The 26,293-nt window shown below is 39.8% G+C and overlaps 2 protein-coding genes and 1 long non-coding RNA gene across 5 annotated transcripts in view; 1 reads left to right on the top strand and 2 right to left on the bottom strand.

The window, feature by feature from the left end:
* Positions 1–1,024: 1,024 nt before the first annotated feature.
* LOC148189783 (uncharacterized) lies at positions 1,025–8,446 on the bottom strand. Its single transcript, XR_015776458.1, has 3 exons — positions 8,337–8,446; positions 6,666–6,733; positions 1,025–2,153 (listed from the first exon to the last, which is right to left on the bottom strand). It is a non-coding gene; the product is annotated as an uncharacterized LOC148189783 (long non-coding RNA).
* Positions 7,811–13,868, top strand: ccnh (cyclin H). Its single transcript, XM_042487578.2, has 10 exons — positions 7,811–8,043; positions 8,144–8,268; positions 8,376–8,498; positions 8,588–8,661; positions 9,456–9,669; positions 9,812–9,975; positions 10,917–10,987; positions 11,119–11,224; positions 13,450–13,513; positions 13,617–13,868. Exons 2-10 carry the CDS (start codon positions 8,152–8,154, stop codon positions 13,641–13,643), a joined length of 960 nt encoding a protein of 319 aa, XP_042343512.1. The 5' UTR covers positions 7,811–8,043; positions 8,144–8,151; the 3' UTR covers positions 13,644–13,868.
* Positions 11,537–26,293, bottom strand: part of rasa1a (RAS p21 protein activator (GTPase activating protein) 1a) — a 31,309-nt gene continuing 16,552 nt past the window's right edge. For 2 of the 3 annotated variants that reach the window (XM_088076865.1, XM_088076866.1), the window contains 24 exons: positions 25,562–25,697; positions 24,540–24,610; positions 23,694–23,811; positions 23,373–23,404; positions 22,149–22,201; positions 21,801–21,951; positions 21,564–21,642; positions 21,134–21,257; positions 20,824–20,980; positions 20,559–20,646; positions 20,079–20,159; positions 19,134–19,291; positions 18,929–19,005; positions 18,633–18,805; positions 18,367–18,526; positions 17,449–17,591; positions 16,814–16,929; positions 16,582–16,668; positions 16,380–16,447; positions 16,203–16,291; positions 15,967–16,044; positions 15,101–15,235; positions 14,922–15,001; positions 11,537–13,072 (listed from right to left, as the gene is read on the bottom strand). In XM_088076865.1, coding sequence (XP_087932991.1) covers positions 13,024–13,072; positions 14,922–15,001; positions 15,101–15,235; positions 15,967–16,044; positions 16,203–16,291; positions 16,380–16,447; positions 16,582–16,668; positions 16,814–16,929; positions 17,449–17,591; positions 18,367–18,526; positions 18,633–18,805; positions 18,929–19,005; positions 19,134–19,291; positions 20,079–20,159; positions 20,559–20,646; positions 20,824–20,980; positions 21,134–21,257; positions 21,564–21,642; positions 21,801–21,951; positions 22,149–22,201; positions 23,373–23,404; positions 23,694–23,811; positions 24,540–24,610; positions 25,562–25,697 — 2,503 coding nt within the window. In that variant the 3' untranslated portion in view covers positions 11,537–13,023. Of the gene's footprint in view, positions 13,073–13,982; positions 15,002–15,100; positions 15,236–15,966; positions 16,045–16,202; positions 16,292–16,379; positions 16,448–16,581; positions 16,669–16,813; positions 16,930–17,448; positions 17,592–18,366; positions 18,527–18,632; positions 18,806–18,928; positions 19,006–19,133; positions 19,292–20,078; positions 20,160–20,558; positions 20,647–20,823; positions 20,981–21,133; positions 21,258–21,563; positions 21,643–21,800; positions 21,952–22,148; positions 22,202–23,372; positions 23,405–23,693; positions 23,812–24,539; positions 24,611–25,561; positions 25,698–26,293 lie in introns of those variants that run through there. The other variant, XM_042487576.2, reaches the window with a different exon arrangement.

Genomic DNA, 26,293 nt, shown 5'->3' with positions numbered 1-26,293 from the left:
TAAGAAAACAAAACCCCACTTATCATTTGAAGCCTGTGCTTTGTAGGTGGGGCCCAGTCATTATCAGACCTCAGCAGTGTAGGTTTTTGTTGGTTTTAGCTCTGCATCCTCAATCAATCGCTAACAGGAAGAACTCTAATCAGGGTTTTAATGCAGCTGTACAAGAGGTGGGCCGGCCCATTGTCTAGGTCTGAAAAGGTTGATCGGAGGGGAGTCCTCTCGCGTTTCTTTACATTCACCTGCTGGGCCCTATTGGGTCTCTTTCTGAAAGAAAAGGACAAGGGAAATGAAGAAAGAACACAGTGTGTCCGCTCAACCAGCCTATGGGTTAATCAAGGAGCTACTTGTCATCTCCACAGAGCCTCACAGTTCTGGCCGTTAAGCTCTCCCTGTCTCTTTCCCATGCCAATTCAGACACACTGAGGAGCTGGGACAAGATGAACAACAGCGGGCCATAACACAACCATGAGCTAATGATATGCTACTCTAAAATGAATGTATGAAGCACGAGGAGGGGTGTGGGAAAGGAGGACAGAGAGGAAAAACTTTATGAATCACAGTAGAATCCAATTTTGAAAGTCTGAATGAATGCAAAAAAAAAAGAAAATTAAATCTGAAATTGATCTGAAAATATTGTACTGCAGGAAAATGTGTTTCTTCAGAAACTTATCTTATTTAATACAAACACTAGTTACATGCAAAGACACATAGTAGGCCTGCTCAAACTGCAGGGGAGAATCCACATAGAGGTTGCGAAATCACTGATGCAATGTAACACACGCACACACACACAATTTTCCTCTTTATTAAGGTAATATTGCTCACACTGCAGCCTTGTGCATACACAAATTGGAGCAGGAAATAAAAATTCCAATACCTCTTTCAAAGATTTAACAAATACACAACTTGCTAAGGTGACATAAGTTCACACCTCATCAGGACCTGGGATTTCTAGAAAAATCTCAAAGGAATTATAATACAGTTTATCAAGAAGATGCTGTTTGCAAAGTTGCAGTCGGGCAAAATTTGCTCAGTTTCAAAGCCTTTTAAATGATGCTCTTACCCCATCTAGTGAAAAGAGAGAGCAATTCCCATCATCAATACAAGTGTGTGTGTGAGTGTGAGTATGTGTGTTTGTGTGTTTCTCTTAAATAAATGTCTGAAGACGCCCTAAGAAACAGAATTAAAAGAGAAAATCAAAGTGTTAACATATTCAAAATGTGATGTAAGTGCAGGAGCGGGCCTTATTTGGAGATTAAGTAAAATAAAAATAAGAAAAACATAAAAATGTATTCGTAATATTATCTTTATATTAATTATTTATTTGCTTTCACTTAATATTCCTCACACAAAGACCACAAGAGGGCATTATTTAATCAGGGCATTGTGGAAAAAAATCTATTACAGATTACACCGAAGTAGAAAAAATCTAGAGCTTTAATATAGATGAAGAATAAAACAGAAAGCCTGGAGCATTTCAAATGACATGAAATAATTTCCAAAATTATAATAACAATAGTAATAAGAATTGTTATTATTAGTAGTAGTATGTGTAATTTAACATTAACATTTATGGAATAGCTATAAAAGCTATTTCAAAAAACACCGTGAATTTAAAATTACAATTACAACATCTCCTTTGTGGAAGAAAGGGTTTACAGAAATAAATTACAGAGTCATACCAGTAACATATAACAAAAGTATCAACTGTTGACAGTAAAATGTATGCATTTAGATATTTTCTCCTGCCATACATTTGATAAGATGAGGTTTAACTGAGCCAAGGCTCAAATCAATTTTGTATCAACATGCTTTCTGGAAAAAGTTCAGCCCGACGTTTATGACATTTCCAGGATAAAACGCGTGCAATTTGTGGAGCACAGAGGGTGCTTTGGAATTATGCGTGTACTTTAAACGTCAGATTTGTCAGAGACAATGAAGTCTGGTGACTAATGGCTGATCCACCTGACAGGGCTTTTTGTTGAAGTCCACAGGAAGTCCACAGGAAGCCTTCAGTGCTCTGCAGCAGGGATTGATGCACTTATAAGAATGCTCTCCAACAAAAGGGATGGCGGCAATTAGGAAAACAAAGGAGAGGAGGGTGCCAGTGATTATAGTTGGAGCACTTCAACAGCCAACACCCAGCTTTTACACTGTCAATTAGAGAAACAATGAAGGGCTTCTGAAAATATACCTTTGAATGGATAATATTTGTGAAATATGTTGTTTTTTTTATTTAAACCCCTGTGATTATAGTTGGAGAAAATATGAATAAAAACATTATTCATTTAAAAAGATGTATTTGTGTGTGATTACTGTGTCAGAATTCCTGTTATTTTTTTATAAGGCACACAAGAAAGACATATTTGGCATTTTTTTCCTTTGTCTGTTATTATATCTGTCTGTCACTATATTTGGTTTTATTTCCTGAAATAAACGAGGCATGAAAACGGCAAACCTGTCTGAGTAGAAAATTGAAAATGAACATCGTGTTTAATTCATAATAACTGCGTTTAGGCTCACTTGAGTGTGCTCAATTAACAAAATTCTAAATGAGAAAAATACGCTGCATGCACATGCCGATTCAATTTTATTCACTTGAGTTTTTACAAGCTACATTTAAAGGCTTATGTTGGCTGATTTGCGGCGTTTGAGTGCTGATTTTGACAGGCACTCACTGCAGAAGGTCAGCAATTCACCTGTAAATCCAGAAATTACCCTGCCTAATTTTTGCTGTCCTTCAGGTGCAGCCTGACAGCTTCCTTTGCATTTTAATGCAGACAACCTGATTATTAAATCTTAGAGGGCCTTTTTTGTGTCTGAAATAAATGATTTGGGTTGCTGGGCAACCTGACTTGATCAAACACGATTCCCCTCCCCCCGTTTTCAAGCTCATAATTCTTCATCTGTATTCAGGCATCTAGTTCTTAATTAGATTAAGATGCAAAAACCCCCACTGCGTGCAAATTCACACTGATGTACAAATCTCTCTCTCACATCACTCACACACACACACACACACACACACACACACACACAGACAGACACACACACGCACACACGCACACGCGCGCGCTTGATATAGCTTTGCTTTAGTGATGTACACACCCATTTAAAAATATAGCAAGCGGGCCGAAAGGGGTTATTTTATTTGCAATCACAGTAATTTCTAATGAAACTGAAAAATATTTGTAAAAAGACGAATGCATCTATTTTAAACATATAAACCAAAATGTTTAATTTCATGGTGAGATTAATTACTTTCAATTGTAAACTTTTACTTTTGCAGCTCTGATGGACATTATATAAATATGAAACAAACAATTATAGAAAATAAAGGGGAAAAAAATCTGCCACACAGATGCACAACACAATCTACAGCCCAAATAGAAGCACACATCCATGCTCCAATACGCAAACACACTGCAGCTCTTTAGTAAGAAAAAGAGAACAGTGCCAACAGACGGTGCCATACATTACTCTACCACCACACTACACATGCACTCATTTCACCCAAATGGCCCGGCTATACGGAAAGGTGAGGACATTGCACGTTGATATAAAGGGTCATTTGGAGGACTTGTTGGAGCTTCGCACTGTGAAGGATTGGATTTTCACCAGAATGGCTGCGCTTTAACATCACTCTATCTGCCCTTCTCTGCATTTCACTCAAAGCTAAAGGTGCTCAGAATGATGAAGTACGCTGTGTGTTTTTCAGTCTGCCTGTGATTTAAAACATGGCGACCATTCATAAATGAGCAGGAGTTACTTTGTTTTCTAAATAAAACATTTCTAAACTCACCGAGGGGAAAAAAAAAAAAAAAAATCAGGAACACTTTTGTTTGCATTTGTCTTCAAGGTAAAGTTAAATGGATCATTAAATTTCACTCGATTCGCACTGGTCTTACTGTGGAGGAAGAAGTTGTACGCATATAGCAAACCAAGGACAGTTGGATTTGCCATAAAGAGCATGCCATTTTTGCTGTCCCTGGAGCTATGGCTTTGATTGAATCCTGAAATGAGTTGAAATGTCACAAATCCCTACCAATATGCTCGAAATGAAAATTGGCCTTGGGGTTTTAAGGTTCCCATTAAGAGTGTGCTTAACACGTTCTGTTAAGTGTAGTTGGAGTGCATCAAAAATACAACATCATTACATGTCTCTGCACACTCAAACAAAATGTCCCGAAAATTCCTCGATGTTGAGGGAGTCTCTGTGGTGAAGTGCAAGAGAGCAAAGGGTCGGGCCTCCACAGCACTGAAGCCGGAGAAAAGCCAAGGGGCAGGTGGGTTCAAAAACTAAACCTGGTGATATTTGAGCAAAACAGGAGCAATTATCATGTCAAACAGGCACCGAAAAAGCTTGGCAAATCCTGCATTTCTCTGCTGAATGTTTGTGAAGTGGGGAAAAAAAAATCTGAACTCAAACTGGAGCACAAAAGATGTCTGAGCACATGTAAAACTGTCTTTTATCACCAGCTTCCTTTATATACATTACAATACATCTGGCTACTTTTATGTCAAATTACTGATACCTTCTGCAATGTTTTTTTAGTTTTTTTTTTTTTTTTTTTTAATAATAAACTCTTCCTCTACATCGGCATCTCCTGTCAGGCTGCTAATGCCTGTCTTGCTCTGGATGCACTGATTTGATACAACCGTTCTCCTTCCTCTCTTTCCCTCATCTCTCAGGTAGCCGTATTTTCAGGAAACAGGAAAATGACTCTCCTCGCTGCTTAGTATTCATGTCACGTAAAGTGGGTCTGTGTTCCTCATTTAGTTCTGTACTGTACAGCTGGGGAGCTGTCCGGCGCACGGCGGCAGTATGCAAATGACTCTGGATTTGAATGGAGATGGAGGTAGACACAAAGCTCAATTAGAGACAGAGAGGGAGAGAGAGATGGTGGGGGAGCTTTGAGTGTCTGGAGGGGGAGGGGATAAAAAAAAAAAAAAACCCCTTGGCTGCTTAATGCCAACCTGAGGAAACCAATGTACGGACACATTCAAAACACAAAGGCACACACGGATGTGAATGCACTTAAATAGCCGGGCAGATTTCTAAAATTCTTGAGACAGGCAGCTGATCTCTGAGGGGGGGCTCAGACAGCTCAGCTCTGTGATGCGTTTCGGTCACACCAATCACACCGAGGAGATCCACCATCATCCATATCACACATATCATCAAAACAAAGAGGTATCAGGCAAGCACAGGTGCACTTCCTCTTTTGTTAAAAGCTCAAACAGAGACTCTCCCATGCGGCAAAGGCGGCCATTTTGTTCTTGGGTGTTAGCCGATGCCCAGCAGCAGTGCAAATCACCTGACCCAGCGCCTGCATGAGTGTCCTTGGAGGAGTCTCTGACATCAGCACTGCCACCCCTGGTTGCCACAGCAACCACAGCACATTTGAGTGTGTGAGGGGGGGGTGTGTAGGGCGTTTGAGCTGGGTGGAGGGCAGAATAATTAATATGCACATATAGGGAGTTTGAATCAGGATTTAATTGTATTTGTTGGCGTGTGAAGCCGAAATGGATTGAACGCTACAGCAAAAAAAACGAGGAATATCAGAGAAAGTGGGAAAGAGATTAAGCGGGCTCATTGGTCAGAGAAATCATTTGCATCGTTGTCAAGGTTATTTCCAAATTATTTCCTTTCATACAAGAAAGTAACTTTAGAGATGAGACGGTGGGGAGGTGGGCCACGTTGTGGGGATTATCCTGCTCCTCCTCCTCCTCTAGATTCTCCTCCTCCACAACATTATCATCATGAATAGTTTACAAAGCTGCAAAAGCCAAGGTGACGCTTCACACAGCATCAATCCGTCGGTCAACGTCTGACTTTGTGTCCATAAATTGCAATAATTTCTAGAAAGGTTTTCATATGCAGCTGAGAAATAACAGAGTGCAGACTTGGCTCTGGGTGGATGAGACTAACTTGATCAGGGAGGCTCAAAGATCATTCAGCTGATCTGGTGATGCCGCAAAGTTTGATTTCCCACAAAACACCGCCTGTCACATTATATTGGCACAACCTTTAGTCACAGAGACACACATTTTTGTCTTTCCTCCACACCACCTCTCACACTCATATTAGAGAGTTTTACCTGCTGCCTCTGTGTCAATAGCATCCAAACTGTAAGTAAAGAGACTGCAGGGTGCATTGACTGAGTCTCATTACTGCCAGAAGTAGAAACAAAAAATTCAACAGCAGTGTAAAAAAAAAAAAATACACAGGCCTGTGTTTTAGGATATTCTAACACAAGATAAAAAGACAAAAATAAGTCATCTACACCACACTGCGGATTTATGCGAAACAGCAGAGGGAAAGGTGTTTGGTTAGACTGACAACACAGACGTACATGCACACAGTCACTCACGCACGCACGCACGCAAGCATAATACGCCCTATCAGCGCGCGCACACACACACGGGCGCACATAGGCTACAGTAAACGTTGCAATGGTCTCATCAATAATGCATCGGCACTTCATGTTTATGCAATTTACAGGGCAAGACCGAGCGATGGATACTGTAGATGTGAGCCCGGCGCACACTGAACGTATAGCGTTTTACAAGCCTATCACAGTCGCAGCTCAGGCATTAAAGTTAAAATCTTTTCCGCCTGTAGAGAAAGAGATTAAGATAATAAAACAGTCCTCAGCACATACCTGTTAAAGCATTATTTTTCTTTGATTCTGGTTTATGCAGGCTTGAAGGGCTTCATGATAACACCGCACTAAGGAAATAAAACTGTAGCTGTGGTGATATGCAAATTAACGGCTCCCGCCGAATGCAAGGGCATTTATTATTCATAAATTACTCATGTTTATGCAAATTACGGTATACGGAAACACTGGTGGGGGTTGAGTGGCTCCGTCTAAACATACTGTGTGATTCAATTTCTGTTATGCTCTTCCATCTAAAATGATCCAAATCCAGGAATTTGACCAACATGGTTATGAAGCAGCTCAGTTATTCTGAAGTTTCACCCAGGTAGTCATGTGAGCTGACGGTGGGAAATAAGGGAAGTGGAAGGAACTGTGCAAATCAAATGTGGGGGAAATCTTGAAAACCTGTATGGGCAGTTAGTGTAACACACCACACAATGTAGACCTATATTTCTGTACAAACCCCTTTTTTTATATTTGTTTTACACGTATGTCCTCCTATGTAGATGAGGCTCTGCATAAGCAAGTATTTTTTTTTTTATTAAAAAAACTATATTTTTTGCTCCTATATGTGGATAAACTTCATGTATTTATTTAGTTATGTATTTTACCTTTAATTAACATGTAGGGCCCACTATGCAGAGGTGGCTCTGTATAAGCAGAGTATTGATTTTTTTTTTTATTTTAATTGATCAGTTAGGTCTATGTAGATATATGTGGATAAACATTTATTTATTTATTTCATTGAATTTCTCGAACTGATTGATTTCTCTGCATAAGTGATGAAGCCTATATTTTTATGTTTTATTTATTTTTTAAATGGGTAACGTTGTATATTAGGCAACTGAAATGGGTTTGGAATCTGTAGTTGGCTTAATAGTGATGAAGACAACAATTAGTATTTTTAAATGAATGCAGTGCCATGTCATAACTTATTAAAATGGGTATGGTAATTAAATCATATTAAATTAATGCCACGTGATCTAAATGCAGCCACCCACCGCTTTCATGAGATACTTTATCCCACGAAAATAAGAAAAGAAAACTTTATATAATAGTTCTTCAGTGTGTGTGAGTGTGTGTGTGAGAGAAAGAGCGCCGATAAACACATTTTTGTTGCGCACCGTGACTGTAGCCTACATTACGGTAGTAGCGCCGCGCGTCATCAAGTGGCGACAACGTTAACGCAAAAGAGTGGCGACGAGCATCTAATTCATTTTTGTGCTGGATTTTGTATTTTTTGAGTAATTTTTAAGTTCCACGAGGAATTAAAGAAGCTTTTTTTGTACACAGTCACTCTTGCCATCTCACTAAATTGTCGTCTTCTTCAGCGGTAACCGGTTTTGAATGGACTACCCTTTATAAAGTCCCAAATAAAGTAAGTTAACTGATGCTAGTATAAGCTTTCCCTCGTTATTTTTTGACACTCTTCTTGTTTTTCGCTCCGTATTTGACAGTTTTGCGTCCCTGTCCCACAGACGCCGCCATGTTTCACAACAGCTCACAGGGAAAATACTGGATTTTCAAAAGTGAAGACGAAGTTGAGCAGAAAAGATACAAAGCCAACCACAAATTCCGAAACAAGATACTAGAAAGTGGGAAGGTGAGCGAGAATAATCAAATCTACCGCCAAACAAGCACAGGAGTGGACTGTGTGAGAGTTTACTTCACCTGCTGCCGTGTCTCTGTCTCTGTCTCTGTCTGAATCAGCCCGCAGTGAGTGAGTCCAGGTTCCTGGAGCGACACGAGGAAGAGGTTTTATTCCGACACTACGAGAGGAGGATGCTGGACTTCTGCAACGCTTTCAAGCCCGCCATGCCAAAGTCTGTGGTGGTATGTGTGTGCTGTCTTTTCACCTGCGTGGAAACAGCGTGACCTCACTGCCGGTACATATCTGACCCAAGTGTGTCTCACCTGTGCAGGGTACGGCTCTCATGTACTTCAGAAGATTTTACTTGAACAACTCCATCATGGAGTACCACCCCAGGATTATCATGTGAGTACTTCTGATATTTAATTTTTGGAATATGTTCTTTTTTATTTATTTATTTATTTATTTATTTGTTTTGAATGTCCAAATAATCCTACCTTTTGATAACAATGGTAAGCTAACAATAGAAAACTCTGAAACCCAATATCTTAAAACTGCCCCAAATACACATGGAGCCTTATTCTACAATTCTACAATTTCATTTAGCAGACACTTTTATCCAAAGTGACGTACAACATAAGCAAGAATTTAGACTTAAGGAAAAAACCCTTAGTAAGTGCAAAAAGTGCTTCAGGTGTGATTGGTCACAGGTATTGCTGTCTAGTGGCAGAAGAAGTCCCCACCCCCTCCCCCCCTTCTTTTTTTTTTATTTTTTGGAAACCAAAGTAATAACCACCATCATAATTCTATGATGGTGTAATGTGTTTGTGGCAACATCTGCAAAAGTGGTTTTAGCTTTACACACATTTACTGTATGTAGCTTTTAGCCAACAAAAATACTTAACTGCACATGCAAGTTGAGTGATATTATTCGGAGAAATAAGCTGATTTAACTCTTAACGTGACACGCACTTTAATGAAGTTCATACTCGTTGACTGAAGTTTTCTGAAAATGTTCCTTTCTTTGGCTTATTGTCGATAAAAGAGTGATGTTTACCATTTAGACAGGATTACATTTGCCTTATGTCATTTTAATCATCAGCTGTTGCAAATATACACATCAGCAAAACTGCTGAAAAGCATGTCGCTCAGCCTTGTTCTGACCAGTCTACACAACCTTTTCACACTTCCTGTTTTAGGCTGACGTGTGCATACCTGTCCTGTAAAGTGGATGAGTTCAACGTGTCCAGCACCCAGTTTGTGGGTAACCTTCTGCAGGAGACCCCCGATGGGCAGGAAAGGGTTCTGGAGCAGATTCTGGAGTACGAGCTGCTGCTGATCCAACAACTCAACTTTCACCTGGTCGTCCACAACCCCTACAGACCCATGGAGGGTCTGCTCATCGACCTCAAGGTAAGCGGATCCCCGAGAGATCTGAATATTGCTCTTGTACTCATAAACTGTCACAGCGCTAACCTAGCTCACTTATGTAGTAGTCCGGATTATTTGTCCTGTCTCAATGAACCATCGCCTTTTCACACATTTCATCTCTCAGACAAGATACCCCACGCTGGAGAACCCAGAGTCGCTGAGGAAGAGTGCCGATGACTTTCTGACACAGGCAGCCATGACAGACGCAGGACTGCTGTTTCCTCCGTCTCAGATCGCTTTAACTGCTATTTTGAATAGCGCCTCAAGAGCCGGACTCAGCATGGAGAGGTGGGTCCTTAGGCAAGAAAAACAAAAACAAAAACCTTAAAGGAATACTTGATATCAATTATTGGCAATGCATTGTATTGAATTTGTGAAGAAAATGTTTTTCTCACAAGCCTCAAGTGGACAAAGACAAAATTTGGAGGATATTCTTAATGAAGTCACAGGAGGCCGCATTTAACTGTAGCAAAACTCACGCAACTGGTGCAGTATAATCCATGTCATTTATCCAATCATATGCTCAGTACTTCCCAAACATGTGTTTTTGCTAAAAACTTACTATTTAAAGTTGAACTGAAAGCAAAACTTATCCACGCTTTCTCTAAAGTCAGACTCCACTGACAAAAAACAGTAGTTTAACCTCACCTGTGACAGGAGCTGCTGGTCTACCTCAATCAGTTAGCTTGTGTTGTGTGACGTTAATGTCATAAAACGTTAATTGGGATTCATAAAAATCACACAATAATACAAAGCTAACACAAAGAGGAGGCAGAAGAAGACTAGCAGCTCTCGTGTTCAAGAGGTAAGATTGCTGTTTTTGTCACTGGAGTCTGGCTTTGAAGAGAGTATAGATAAGTTTTACTTTCAGTTCAATTTTAAATACTCAGGCCGAAAATTCATGTGTTTGGGAAGTACTGAGCATACCACTGGATAAATGACACTTAGATCATACTGCACGAGTTATGTGCCTTTTTGTAATTAGATGTTTTGATATAGTTTTGCTGTTGTCAAAAGCGGACCCCTTTAAATGCAGTTTGTCAAGAATTATTTGAGTTTTTGGATTCTTCTTTCATAGTGGAGGCGTGCACAAAAATGAAAGTTTTCTTCACAAATTCAGTGTAGCATTGGGGGAAAAACTGATATTAAAGTAGTAATTTTGGGGGGTGAAGTATTCTATTAAATGGAAATTTTACTGAAGAAAAACATTTGTTGTTTTGAAATCTTAGCTACCTGACTGAATGTTTGCGACTGAAAGAGGACAAAGAGACTCTCTCAAAGATGTATGACTCAATGAGACGTAAGTGAGCTGCACCTTCAACTTGACACCACAAGATGGTGATAGTGAGCTGTTTTAGGCTTCACTGTAGTGCGCAATACAGAAAGCGTCTGAGTCTGAGATTTAAGTAAATGTTTCCTGTTTTCATCCAGGGATGAAAACCCTCCTAAAGAAGTATGAACTTCCCAAACCAGAGGAGGTGAACGCTTACAAAAAGAAGTTGGAGAGGATCCATGTTGAATTTGCCAGTACAAGCAAGTAAGGAGATGAGTCATCTGCTTTTGTTTTCTTTGTTTTCTGTTTCCAGTGATCACAGAAATCCACAGTGTCACACTATATAATATGAAAAGGCATAATATGCGACTTAATTGTGGATTTGAGACACCATAGTGAATTTTTTTGTTTTTTTAATCTAGTTCCTATATTAAGACATATCAAGTGTAATATAAATTTGAGCACATTTTTAGCTTCAACATTTAATTTAGTTAGATACAAAATTTACTATGTTGCAGTGCATTGGTGCTGGTATCAGAGATGCTGTTACTATCCCCCAAACCCAAGTAAACAACTCAAGTTTTCCGTTGTCATACGTAGTAACAGTTTTATTTTAGCCAGGTTGTCGTATCTAAGATGCAAAAAGGTTCAAGGTTCAGTATCAGGTAGAAAAATAAAAAGGAACACATTATCAGCTGTATGAAATACAGAAAGGAAGTACAACAGCACGCCACATTCCTACCTACATCATCCATACCATGTAGCACAGCTCATCTTCTTGGTATCGTTGATGAGGAGACTTTTCGGCTCATTCGAAATCACGCATCTGTCGCCAGCGGTCTGTTAACACTTGGTGAGGTTGGTGAGGTCCGTGGTATCTTTAAGTGCAACTACAGTAAACAGTTTGGTAAACTTGAGCTATGACAGGCACAGATTCAGACTCTGCAGCTGCTTGAGTCATCAGGAGGCACAGCGGGCCGACCCTTTATGACTTTGAAGTTGATAAATCTGTGCATGGCATGACTTCTCACGATGAATCTATAGGAAAACAGTCGGTGCAGATGGAGGTGTACTGAAACGTCACCCGTGATGGCAGGAGAGCAAGAGAGAGACTGCAAAATGCATGAAAGCTTTTGTTCACACCCCAAGGCTTAGAGGGAGTTCAGGTGATGTTTGTTAGAGCAGCATATATGTAGGCCCACACACTAATAGCAGGATCCATTCGGGGTTAACACATGCACAGGACAGGTTACAGATATCTCCTACAAATCTATCTTTCAGCTCTGGTCAGCTAGATCATACACAAACACCTTTTACTTCTATACAAGCCTAAGTATATAATATCAACAAACAAAGCAGCATATAAAAATGTAACAAGTGGTGCTGCTTGGTAGTTCATACACAAAGACGATGGACGTCGTTAATGGTTTTGAAGGAAGAGCTTGTAAAATCCGGTGGCGTGGGTGAGCGGATGGTGTGTAGAAAGGGAGTTAAGGCTTGTGTCATCTTGGAGAGAGGTGCTGTGTTTAAATTCCCTGATGACAGCAGAAAACGCTACTTCAATGCTTTGGATTGCCTCCCCTGTAATCCTCGCAAAGTTTTGTCCAAGGAAAGGATCGGCTGATCAGGGCGCCATGCTTGTCTGGTTTCCATATCGATCAGCAACCAGTCAAACTGAGGGAGAGGCAGGCATACCAGGATCAAGGAAGTTCAGACATTTCTGCAGTTGACTGTATCTCAGGTCCAGTGTTCATAGAAATCATCTCCTCAAGGTCTTCGGCGACAAGGCTTCTTGTCAAATTTCAATCAGTTCAACACGTCGTCGTGTCTGAAGCATTTTGGGAAGGGCTTTGGAAGGACAGTATTCAGATATGCAGCAAGTGGTTTCCCGTGGAGAAGAGCCATATTGTGTTTGAACTGCCAGGAATTTAGGCCACATGCTTATAAATACAAACTGACTTAAGTCTTCAGTCGGACACCTCACGGGAGGAGGCCTCGCTTTGGCTGGCTGGCTGTGTGGTCTGAACACCACACTTTGATTCTCGGGTGGAAATCTGTAAAACTCACATTACCTGGATGGCAGCAGCCAGTGACATGATGGTGCACTCTGTCCTGTAAGATAAAGTGGACATGTTTGTGAAAGGCACATGCTTGGAGAATCACTTAATTTTTCGTTTGTATTAAAATGCGCATCAGTTTTTCTGTAAATATTCACACACAGTGTGAATAATTCTAAATGAAGTTACATAACGCTTGACAATGAAGAGACATGAGGAAACTACGACTACTAATGGTGATCATGAAGGCGTAGTGGAAACTAGATGCCACATTATTCACCTAAATGAGGGTTGAAAATGGACTTTGTCACAAACGTTGAATGTAAGGAACAGAGTTCACCAACGGTTATGGCTTGCAAGGATAATTCTGACTGAAATATTCACCAGCATATTTTTGAAATGCTCAAAAGTGAAATTACTTTTGCATTGCAGCAAACGAAAGAGAGGGTATGAAGAAGATGGCCATGTATCAAAAGAACCACGTCTGGCAGAAGAGGTGAGACAGTATTTTGCAATACAGCCCCACATTCAAAAAACCTAGTTAAGCTACAAATTTCTTGTAAAAATCCCTCTAATATGAACCTTTTTTTTAATTGCAGGACTGGACTGACGAAGACCAGTTATGAGCATTTACCCCCAAATGGTTCTGGATCCAAACAAAGTTTAACAAAACAAAGTTGTTGTATTAGTTAATTCCAATATTAAACTTGCTGGATGATGGCGTTATAGAAAGCACAGGGTGTCACAGACAGTTTGCTTCAATGTAAATGTTATATTTACATTCCTACAAGACACTATCGAATCTTGTGTTTGCCTTTGTTCTGCAGTAAGAATAAAGATATTTTTCTACATTTTGTGTCTATATGTTTCTGCATGTTAAAAAACAGAATATAATGTTTATTACACATGATACTGTGTGCATGTTTCTCCACCTTTGTCAGGGGACAATGAATGACTCCATAATCTACTTTACAAAAACTGTTTAATAAGTGCATGCATGTCTGATACAGTCTGTACTATTCAAAAAAATTATTTACTGCTGTAAACACTTTCATTTTACTTGGTTTCTCTGATTAAGTGTCTTGTCTGGCATTGAGAAGTTGCAAAAAAGACTTAACCAAATAATCAAAAAATAGCTGATACAATATGAGGAAAAGAAATTCAGCTCATCTCACTTATATACTCATGATTCCAGCAAGAGAATTTATTCTTAATATAAAATAACCATACTTTTCTGAAAGACTTTGTTCCAATCTAGAAAACAAAGAAAGAAAAAAAGAACAAATAGTCAGAAATGCTAGTTTCAGCACTTTGCGGATATTGTCACAACCTTAAAATAAATCAGTCAATTACAGTATAAAAAGCATTATCGCTCATAATCCAGTTACAAGAAAAGGGGACTGAGAGAACTAGCTTCTTCATGTCAGTTTCCTCATATTGAGCAGGAGGGAGGGGGATACACTTTGGCAACCTGTGCTATCAAAACACATAGTGGGTACAAAGAAACCTCTTGAAATCTTAATATTTGGCCCTCATGATGAAGGTAATGAAATGTACCCGAGTCAGAATCGTGAACACAGTTTATGAGGGAAAATATGTTTCCTGTGCATACAGCTGTCAGTCAGTGGTGCAAGTTTCTTTTTTCTTTTTCTTTTTTAATTTATGTTTTTAAGTACTGCGTTGGTTGTTGTACTCAGCTGCTGTTGTTGCATAGCTCTCTTGTGGTGAACCGGACAAGATGGCAGGTGGGTGGGTATGGGCGGGACTACTGGAGGACATGATGGAGGGGTTGCCATGGTGATGAGGGTAGAGCATGCTAGGTCTCCCCTGCGCTGCACTCCGGTGGTGGAGGAGACTTGACGGAAGGATGGGAAGATGAGAGGAGAGGAGGAGTGCAGTACTACCTGTTGCTGTTGGACATGGCATACTGAGCCTGCTTCTGCTGGAGGAGCTCTGTGATGGCCAGCAGCTTTTTCAACACATGCTGCAGACAGGAAACAAGAATTACATAAATCTTCCAAAAAGGGGGATAGCATTAATCATCCTGTGCATGCATGGCTGTGCATGTCATCAGCGTTCTGACCTGCTGCGCTCCCCTCTCGTTGCTCAACGTCCGGAGCTCGTCTGAGTGTGTGGCACAGACCTCATGCAGCGCAGCCAGGTCCCGGGACAGGTCTGTCTTTAAGTGCTCTGTGGTTTCAGGGAGGTCAGGGACATTCTACGAACACAGTGGACAATTTTATAAGACTGTGAAGTTTAGTCAGCAGTCAGGGTTGGCAAAGAAGACAAAGGGCATTTACATATTAGGTATGATTAATTCATACCGCGCATGAGTACATTTGCCCCCCTCTCTCTACTCCCCCGCTGCTCAGCTGTCACATTAGTAACGTTCCATAACAGAGGTACACTTGTGTTATCATCGATGTGACATTTTTGTTGTGCTACAGTGTAGAAAAGGGTACCACACACAGAGGGACACTTATGCCCCGGGGACCAGCCAAGCATCGAGGCAAAACTCTGCTCCTGGCCAAATGTGGAGCTTCTGTGGTCGGTTGTGAAGCTCTCCACCTCCAACCAGAGCTCTAACTATAGGTCGAAGATGGCAGCAAAGCCAGATCTGGGTCTCTCTGCAATGGGCTGCACTGCCATCTGATTAAATTTAAATTGTTCATAACAGGTTAAAAACTCCTTCTGGTCGTCTTCAATAGTAGTCTGTGTTTTAGTACAGATGGTAATGCGTACTGTATCGGAGTACACACGAGGCATGTTTTTTTAAGTGGAATCATGCACGGTTCAGCATACCATGCCCGGGTACGGCACAGTGTTCACATTAATCAGATGAACTGGACTTTGTGATCAAGTGTATTCAGATCTAGGCCCGGTCCCTGATGTAAAAGCTCTCTGAGAGACTCCTGATGATTTGATCAAACTGCAAAGAATGTTACTCACCCCCAACTCGTCCAGAAACATGATCATCCTGTGCTTGTTGTTTTTGATGAAAGGGTTCACACCCTCCATATAGGGTTCCTGTTTGAGATTAATTTTTTTTTTTTTTTTTTAGAATGAGTCTATTATAACTTACAGGAGACATAACAAACAGTAGTGCAAATTACTCATCTGATGTAAAGCCACTGTCAAAATTGTATTCCTACTGCATGATATTGCTACAAGTATATTATTCATACCTTAGCACCAAATTCAACCAGGTTGGCCAGGTTCTGGACAGATTTTGCCACCAGGGTGAGGGTCCTGCCTGCTGCTGATGATGGAGGGTCTGTGAGAAGACATGGAAGTACAAAACAAACATTGTAACAGGCCACGTGGCAAACCAGGATTTTGAGGGCTTCTGACTGGATGCTCACCAGAAATTATGTTGAACAATCGGGGATTGAGGATGGCAGGACAGATCAGTCTTAGAAAGACAAAGCCACTGGAAGAACAGATGAAGTCCAGGTTAGACAGAATAAAAACGAACACTTGATAAAGATAAAGATACAGATAAAGCTGACAGCTTTTTTTATGCTCAAAAGAATTATGTCCAACATTGACTTTTTGTGTGTTTACCTTACAACCCTTGTCCGCATTGTGGTGTTGGTGGGCCATTTCTGCTGCACAGACTTCTGCAGACAGCCATAGATGAACCTCAAAGTCCTGGATGGATCATCACAGAGAAACAATGACTGTATTGGCTTTATTTGACTTTTGGCTTTATCTTTGTGTTCCAACAGTCTGTTAAAATGATTCACCAACATAAAAGGACAAAACTGTGTGTGGGTAAATGTGTGTTCGTTCTTACGGTGGGAGGATCTCAGCAGCCATGAAGATCTTCTCTACCAGCTCAGACAGGATGTTGAGGAGATGAGCAAGGTTCAGATTCACATCTTCATTCTTTTCCAGTTTGGAGGGGTTCAGCTTAAAACAAGTAAAAAAGAAAGAGAGAGAGATGGGAGGGTAAATAGGAAAAACAAATTAGAAGGAATTCAAATTCACAATCAATGAGATAAGAAACTATTATTCTACAGTAATCGGCATTTTGATACATTCTGTGTATCTGGTGGAAATTGGTCAGCCACTAGTAAGTGCATTTGTGATATTTCCTATTTTTGACACAGGAGAAGTGAAGAACAACAAAATAGCTCATGCCCTGACTAGACATTCATCTCAATGGGTGTATGAACTCTATAAGAACTGCAGTGTTTTGAAATATTTATTGCAACTAAGGCTCACACAGCAGCCTTGAGACCTCAGCTTAGTTGATGCTGTGTCACTGTTTTTCTTTGCATCAACGTTGCAGACCTGCAGAGCGACTGCACTGATATGATATAAATGCCATGTATTGAATGTGGTACCACAGATATGCGCAGGGGGAAATAACTTAGATACTTGTACTGCCGTGTGTAAAGAGAGAAAAACCCTTTTGTAGGCCTTTACCTCACAGGACTGCTTGCTCTCCATGATCTTGAGGATGGTGTCTTTGAGAGCGTGGTGAACAAATGGCGTGGCCGTGGCCTTCATGTACTGCTCCATCAGTGTGCTGGCCAGTGTGGTCGCTCTGAATAATGTTGTGGCTTCATCTGGCAGAAGTGCACAAGCAAAGAAGGTTATGCAAGTGTATAAGCGCATGGTTTTGCATATTTTTGAGCTGAAGCACCTCAATGAGAAAATCAAAAAACAATAAAACTGAGCCCTTTGAAACACAGTGCTGAGGTGTTGATACGGGATTGAAGGTTTCAGCGACCATTTACAGTACATTTACCGGTCCATTTTCATGGACAAAAGTTCAAAGCTTTTCCATGACTTTTCAAGGACATTAAATAGAAAATCCATGTCCTACTTGCACATGGTTTTCAAACATATCACTCTAGTTTATTCAAACTGTTCCAGCTAGCTGGCACGCATAGAGGGAGACACAGAACGGAGGGAGAAAATGAAGCGTGTGTAAGGGTAAACTAAAAGTCACATTAACTCATATTAGAGCTACTAAGTTGCATCATGGAAGCTTCAGAAAATAAATTGTCTGTTACGTTACATTACATATACTATTCATGGAAGATAACTTACAGTTTCATTACACTCAACAAAAATTTCATCATGTTTCAAACATTTTCAATAAAATTGCTAATTCTTTAACTTTTCCAGGACTGGAAAATGTGATTGTGAAATTTCATCCTCTTTTCATCATCTCCAGGTTTTCCATGGAGGAGTTACACATAAACATTATCATTTTATTTAACATTAACATAATGTGGGTTCCTAAAGGAAAATATAAGCATATCAAAATAATGCAGCAATGCTTTTTGTTTGTTTTGAATTCTTTGAAATTATTATTAGTATTGCTTTCTTTCTTACCCTCCATGTTAATCTCTCTGTCGTTGAGTGTCCTGAGTAGAGGGGCTTCAGCCTTCTCATGTCTAAAGATCCGCAGAAGGAGGCTTGCCAATAAGGTGCGGTCCTGACCACACACATGGGCCAGAGCGTAGATGACATGGAACTCTTTCTGCAAGATCATCTGCAGAGGACACAAGACAATGATATCATTGTCATTTTAACTGAATAACAGAGAAGCAGACAGGGGGCAGAAGTTGCAATCAAAACCACTTTTTGGCTGATCAGACCTCTTTAAATTCGCTGTATTCCTCTTCGGGCATGATCTTCTCCATGGAGTAGCGGGCACGTACACGTAAAGAGCCTGGCTCAATGCCCTTCAGAGGCACGTGGGAGCTGAGAGGGAACCACTCATCAATCATCTGGCCTTTCTGCAGACGGTTCAGCTGGCAACGCATGAACACTGAGGGGGAGAGAGATTGAGGCATGAAAAGGTGGAAGAAATGTCAAACAAACAAAAGGTGATGAGGTTAGTGCAGAGACTTACAGAGATTACTTTTGTTTTAAAATTTACAGATGTACTTACAGATGTCACTTTCTTTGCTCTTTTTTGTTTTGTTGCTCAGGCTGATTTCAAATCGGTTGATTTCACTCGACAAGTCACTAAAACAACAGATAAATATATTTTAGAATTGTGTAAACAATTTGAGAAGAATAAAATGTAAATGGAGCAAGAGCTGCGGGAGAATCCAAGGGAGGAAAATATGCATTCAGATATGTGACAGACTCACTCAAAGATGAACTCCTCAGTGAAGACGGGGTTCTGCCCCTCTCTCGGGTGCGTCTTAGCCACCTGGACACTGTTCAGGTAGATGTTACAGTAAGGGTTGGTGAAATACTTCACTGGCAGCTTGTGGGCCTCCTCCACATACAGCACCAGGCTGCTCACCTAAAGAAAAAAACAACAGGATTCAGCACACAAAACACATACATATGCATAACACAGCATACTGTATATACATATGAATTGCATTTTCAACATTATGAACTGAAATATATATTTTATAAATGAATACCAATAATGAAGAGAACATTTCAGAGAATGAAACATCTCAAGAGGACAGCAAGAGACCACCCACTCCTGATGACGCACCATCCCACCTCTGCAGAAAATGTGATCTTTCCGGTTCACAATACTTTTACATGAGTGTGCTTACATGGAAATGAATAACACATTAAAGAGGCTTATCACTGTCACTGCATTTAGAACAGGGGGGCAGTGAATGAAGATTTGCAGCCTCTTATACTACTGAAACACAAAGCTATATTTCTTCATGGCTCCAGAACGGAGACACCAGTGCTGCTGCCGTTGTTTGTATTAATGGTAGGTCACTCGTCTGTGCAGGTAATTGGCGGGACTCAATAACCAGCATGAGATGTATACATGCAGCAGTATGCTGATGATGTCTTTCAGACTATTCTGCTCTACTCAAACTCAAATTTGAGAAGCACCAAGTATGAAAATGGACAAGTCTGCCAAGGAAGGTCCCTTAGTCTCTTATTGTGTGTTTAAATAAATGCACTTAGCCACTAAATTTGATTAATTCTGACCTTCAATTTTTACAATTAGTCAATCCTGGGGGTTTTACACCTGAGTGATAAATACCTTTTTACTGGCTTGTTGAATTTGATCATCGGCTGCTTTACTTAGTCTACATGGCTGATGGTATATGTACCTGTCTAAGCCTCTTGTTGGAGGTTGGCTGAGTGGTTTTCCTTAAGTTACTGCAGAAGGTTTGAAGGCATTTCATCCAATCCTGCAAACACAGAACACTGTCAGAACATTTGTAAAACACAGCTGTGATGGGATTTGTCTCCGTTAGAACTCACAGCACTGTAAACTGTTCACATACTTTGAAATTATTTGTTTTCTGAAAAATAAAATGATTAGCTCTTCGTCACATGGAGAGATCCTGATTACCACTTCATTTAACTATACAATAGTGCTCTGTATTTGAAACAGAATCAGTTCAGGCTTGATTTTTTTTCTAAATCACAGAAACAGTTTACAGCATTTCATTTCATTTTTGAGACAGAGCACACAGTAGTCACTAGGTTTTTGGACTGGACATGAGGACAAACAAGATGTGCATGTAATTTTACCCTGTTTGATGAGACAGATACCAGTGACAGGGCAAGGGTGACCCTGTTATTACCTGTGCCTGCTCTGGAGCTTCCCCCGCAAAGTAGAATATGTACTGTTCCTCACTAAAGTGCTGGACGACAATCTGGAAACAGTGTGGCCTGAAAGAAGTAAAAAAACAGAAGAGAAGAATGGTAAGTACTTTGTAATGTATGATACATCATTTTAAAGAAATTGCTTTTATGTGGTGTCTGGGCAACTGATCACTCAGAGCTGAGATACAGCACTCCCTGACAATTTTACAGAATTGGACCAAGAACACAACTTTGACATATCACCTGCCAAACAGACTGTCATGGACGCCATACACGGAGCACACACTTAGGTCTATCAGCCCTTTGGGTTTGGTGGCTCTCTTCTCACTCTCAAAGTAGATTAGCTGGGCATCGTTACCCTCCAGGATGAAGTAAAGGTTCTTCCATCGTTTACCTTTGCCTGAAGATGAGAGGAACCGACAAACAATTTATAAAAATTGGAGATCCTAGCTGACTTAAACACAAGACAGGACTGACAAATATTGTGCATTATAGAACAGGTGCCACTAAAAATCTCTAATAAAATGCTATACAAGAAAGATGTTACATATACCTTTGTTAAACTGGAGGTAGCCTTTCTTGACAATGTTTTTGTAGAAAGCGTCTTTTGTTTTCCGCCTGATAGTGTTATAAATTTCTCTCCCATCCACTGTGTCACTGAGAACTTGTTCTTGGTGCTGTGGTAAATACATAAAAAAATCCAGCCATTACACAACCATCAAATGAAAAGACTAGCTTACATTACAATATTTTTTGTTAATTAAGTGCTGCAGCAGAGATGTTTTAGATTTTGTAGAAACAAAATGTCATCAAGAACTAGTGCTGACATCAATATCTAGATACTTTGCATGCCAGTATAGGTGTGCACAATGTGAACATTTAAGTTTTATAAAAACCCCTTGTGAATTGTTAAGAACCATCCCATTAACTGAAAAATATAACTTCAAACTGGCTCAATAATACCTATAAACATTTGTACGTACCTGTACTGAAACTGGCTCTTTCAGGTTGTAGCCCTCGACAATCTGCTCTTTCTTGTAATGATCGATAATGTCATCAACACTGCCAGTGAGAAGAAACAAGATGCAGCATATCAGTAACTGTCAAAATACACAATACAAGCTGGCTACAATTTCAAAAATGCTGCAATTAGTGTATAGTTTATCTTGATATTATTCTGTTATAACGACCACTAGAGGCATGCACATTGCCATACATACCTGTTGTAGTACCTCCCCCCCATCATGTACTGATTGTTAGGGGTAGGGGAGATCTTAAACCTTTGGATGTTTTCATTGGTGCGAAAAAAGAGGGAGTAGTCCCCAGGTGTGTTGTCTGATGGTCGGACGAGAAAACTGCACACCTGGCCAACTATGAAATGAGATGCAGGGAGTCAGGGCAAAAAATTTAAAGCGAAGGAGTAAGAGAAAGGTTTCAGTGCATGCTCAGCATTATATTTTGATAAACAGACTCAAGTGTTCACAACATATTTCTGTCAAATAGAATGCCTTTAATTAGATGGACATTATTAATCACTTGTGACATCATCATGCAAAGAGAAATGGTACCTGTCATCAGCAGGTTGTAGGCCTCTTGTTTGGTGATCTTTCCGTGATACCAGCTGTTCAGGGGTTAAAAAACAAGAGCAACCAAAGAGAAGGTGCAAGCAATAGAGTTAGCTCAATCAACAAAATGCAGATGTTCAGTAGAGCCTACGGCTGCAACAACATATCTAAATACAGAAATCTTAAATTAATGACTGTTGGGGATATATATTTGAATAAAATTATATACTGATATTCGCAAAATTAGTTAATAGGGTCTATGTATTGCCAAAAGGAATTTAAAAAGCTTCCATCTGACCACTTTTTAACTTAACTTCTATTCTCACACAGGGCCAGTGGGCATGTAGCATGCTCAAGGCTGAGTCACTAACTCGATCAAACTTGAAGACTTGCCAAAGCTTAACGACGTGATAGCTGAGGAGACAGTAATGACACATACTGTCTCCAATGTACTGTCATGCTATGCTGAAGGACAAAACAAACCAGCTTGTGTAAATGGAGGCAAACAAAGAGGCTGAACTAACAGGGTGGATATTACCCTGTGATAACATGTTGTCTAAACCAATGGTTCCCTACTGGTCCGGCCACGGGGTCCAGCCTTTGTCCTTAGTCATTAGTTCAAGGTCCACACATTAAATAAATTACCACATATTTAATTTTATTTCACAAAATGTACACAACACCCAGGCTTAGAACACAATGAAATGAAACATACTGCAAGAATAAAGTGCAATTACTTAAAACTTAGTAAATAAATAGCCCTGCAACCAAGGAAGTACATATTATTGCTTCAAGATCAGTGATGCAAAATCGCTGCAACCCTAGCCTATGAAAAGCTGTTCATAGGCCAAATTATACCAAGAACAGGGCAATAAAAGAGCAGCTGAACAGCAGGAAAAAAGCACTTCAAAATAAAAGCCCTGTGTCAGAAATTTTAAATAAAGTGTGTTTTTTACAAACTTGACATGTTTGGGAGTCACTTGCAGTCCTTTTAATAATGGACCCACGACCCACTTTTGGACCAACCAGTTAGGGAACCACTGGTCTAAACATATCAGGGAAGCATCCACCTCCACAACATAACATTGAGTTAGAAGTTGCTGCATCATAGAGAATCATAACTAATGGGAAAAGTATGCATGTGAACTTTTACACCCTGCGTTGAAAGCTTGCACTTGATCAAGTAGTTGACACTAAGAAAGGTGAGATCTGTGGAAAACAACTTACGCTTTTCCCTCATGTGGATCCTCCTCCCGCCCCTGAAAAAAATATCAGAATCAGAAATCTGTCAAGACATCGCTAACAGACCAAAGACTGCAGTTTTTGTGACATCTATGGATCGTGTATTGCATTCATATATATCACTACCCTTGGTGCTATGTTAACCAATCTTTGGTACATATTGTAGTTACATCACGCTGGTTTCTTTTGATCCACACTCCAATTTACTTTAGGATACCACAGTTAATTTTGTGTTTAATCCAGATAATAGTCTTTGGTACACATCTTCTAAAAAAATGATAAAGCTTTATCTTAAGCTGTACTTACCACTTCCTCTACCAGATCCTCCACAATGAGGCCCTGCTCCTCTGTGCGAACATTGGTCACCCACATCCAGCCATCATCCAGTTCATTGTGAACAATAAACATGTCCCCTTTCAGGAAGCTGAAGATACAAGCAAATCAAAATGGACATTTAAATATTGTCAAGATTGTCTAAAAGTCTAAAATAAAAACTTGTTATAATTTGACACCATCTCTCTCTATTACACTTTTGCTTTGTCAAGGCATTATCATGTGAATAACGTGAAGGAAATTTGGGATCAGCAGATCTATAACTTAAATTTTCCAGCTGAAGAAACCGAAACCGTTTGTCTCATAATTTGGTGTATATAGTAATAGCAGAGCATTACCAGCAGGGGTCTCCTCTGACTGATAACATTTGAAGTAAATATTGCATGTCTATCTCCTCAGTTAAGCTAGTGGCTGGCTGGCAGACTCAGGGTTGAGGTTGACTTTAGACAGATGTTTATCAGATTTAGGAAATCAGGGATAGCTGGGATCATCAGTTAGTGAGCCTACTGCAGCTTAATGATAGGGACAAGACTGTTTTTCATTAACAAGTCAGATGATGTGCTTTCCAGGCTGCTGTGATGGGAAGAGCAGCCCTGTGACAGGCCAAGAAAAAAAATTAAAGGGAAACTAAGCTAGTATTATAATCAAGTACTGTATTTTTAAGCCCAGAAAATAATCAATGCTCATCTGTGATCCAAAGATTATGTATCATATTTACTGGAGTGCTTTTAGGAAAGCAACTGGTTGGATATAAAAATGTCACACTTCATGTATAAGACAAGGGAAGTCTCTTTTGTACAGTAATACACAGACACATACCTGATCTCATCAGTATCTGGCACTTTGGTGTATGGAAGTATGGCCCTGACTCTCCTCCTGTCTTCTACAGGCTGTAGAAACAAGCACACAAAGAATAAAACTCTCATTCTTAGCCATGACCTTCCAAAGCCACATTCATGTTAAACCCCCAATTATTCCACAAAATCAAGTATTCTACTACAACTCCCACTGGGACATATCACACTCTGCTAAAAAAAAGGTAATTAGCATTAGTCTGAGCTTTGCCTTAAACAGTTCTGAGTACTGCCTGAAGGCAAAGGAAAAGGGGGAAAAAAACAAGGAAACGAGGTTGACTTCAAGTTAACTCGAAAATGTACATTTTTCCCCCACTCATCTTTTAATTCTCAAGCATTTTATTAGGTTAAAGACTTTTACCAGACTACATTTCAGGAGATTGGGTTTCCTTTTGCATACCTTACTGATGATTGTCACTGTATTTGCATGACTTTGGCATATTTAAAAAGTTTTGAATTCAGTTTTGATCTCTGGGGACAGTTCTTTCCTATTCCATTCAAAACAGCATAAAAGACTAATTCACTTCAGTCAGGGACATTTAATGCTGGAAACAAGAATCTGCCAACTGCACTTTGATCAAAATACTATTATCAGCTATAAGCAAAGTCTATTTTCAAAGAAGCAAATCCACTTCATGGTTTAATCCAACAGAAAAACAAATCAAAACAAGGTGCCCCTGACATTATGTAGAACTTTGAAATAAAACAGAAAGTGAATATTTAATATTATACAATTTCAGGTCACATCTGATACCCCTCTGGCTCATAATATTTAGACAAGGCATATTTCACTATATTTATTTTTAAAAAAACAACTACAAGAGGAGAAAAGCAAATATCAAGTAATGTCATGTGACACAAGCAATGAAAAGAAGTATTAAATAACGTAAAATTGTAAGGCAATGCTTCAAAATTTAAAATATAATGGATACAATCATTAAAAAGTATTTTGTAATGTACTGCATGGAGCAATGGAGTCAGTCTCACCTCTGGGGGCGCCACTGGCGATAGCAGTTTCTCTCCTTTTAGCAGGCAAGACACATAGCTGTAGTAACCGATCAGGTCTGATAGAGAAGAGAACCGCCGCCCACCAATGTAATAGTCCCCACACATGGCAATTATCCTGCCGAGAGAAAACACAACAATGATAGAAGTCAGCACAGGTTTTTTATAGACACAAGCCAATCGCTGTGCAGTGAGTGAAATGGAAAAGGTTCATTTCTGATACATTTGATAGTAAAATAATCTGGACTGAGTCCTGCTACACTGCAGATGAAAAGAACGTATGAACTAAAATATAACATAAATAAACAGCTGGACTGTAATCCTTAAATATCAGAAAATATTAAATATCTATCTAAATATCTATACAAGAGGAATTTTAGACAGTGAAAGAAAGAGATATTGGCCTGTTGAATCCAGCTATCATGATCATGACATTTGTAATTTGTGACTGAAAATCACTGCAGTTGTTGACTACAATGGTTTGGAAAAAGTCCCGCTCTAAACCATTTCCCATTGCAGAGTCACTAATCCTAATTCTCTGCTCATCAGTTGAGTGGATCTCTGATTGAGGGTTTATAATATACGCATTGTGCGATTACTCATTTGCTGCATGCACAATGAAAGGACATCAACCTTTTAAAACGTAGGTGTCACGCAATTAACCTTATGTCCATGACTTCCTTACAGAGGGGCTACTTTCTTCCAGCATCAATG

Source organism: Plectropomus leopardus, chromosome 4, assembly GCF_026936395.1.
Source record: "Plectropomus leopardus strain MGB_pleo_1.0 chromosome 4, ASM2693639v1, whole genome shotgun sequence".
Lineage (NCBI taxonomy): Eukaryota > Metazoa > Chordata > Actinopteri > Perciformes > Serranidae > Plectropomus > Plectropomus leopardus.
The sequence above is the reverse complement of the archived record's forward strand: the minus strand, read 5'-3'. Positions and strand labels throughout refer to the sequence as shown.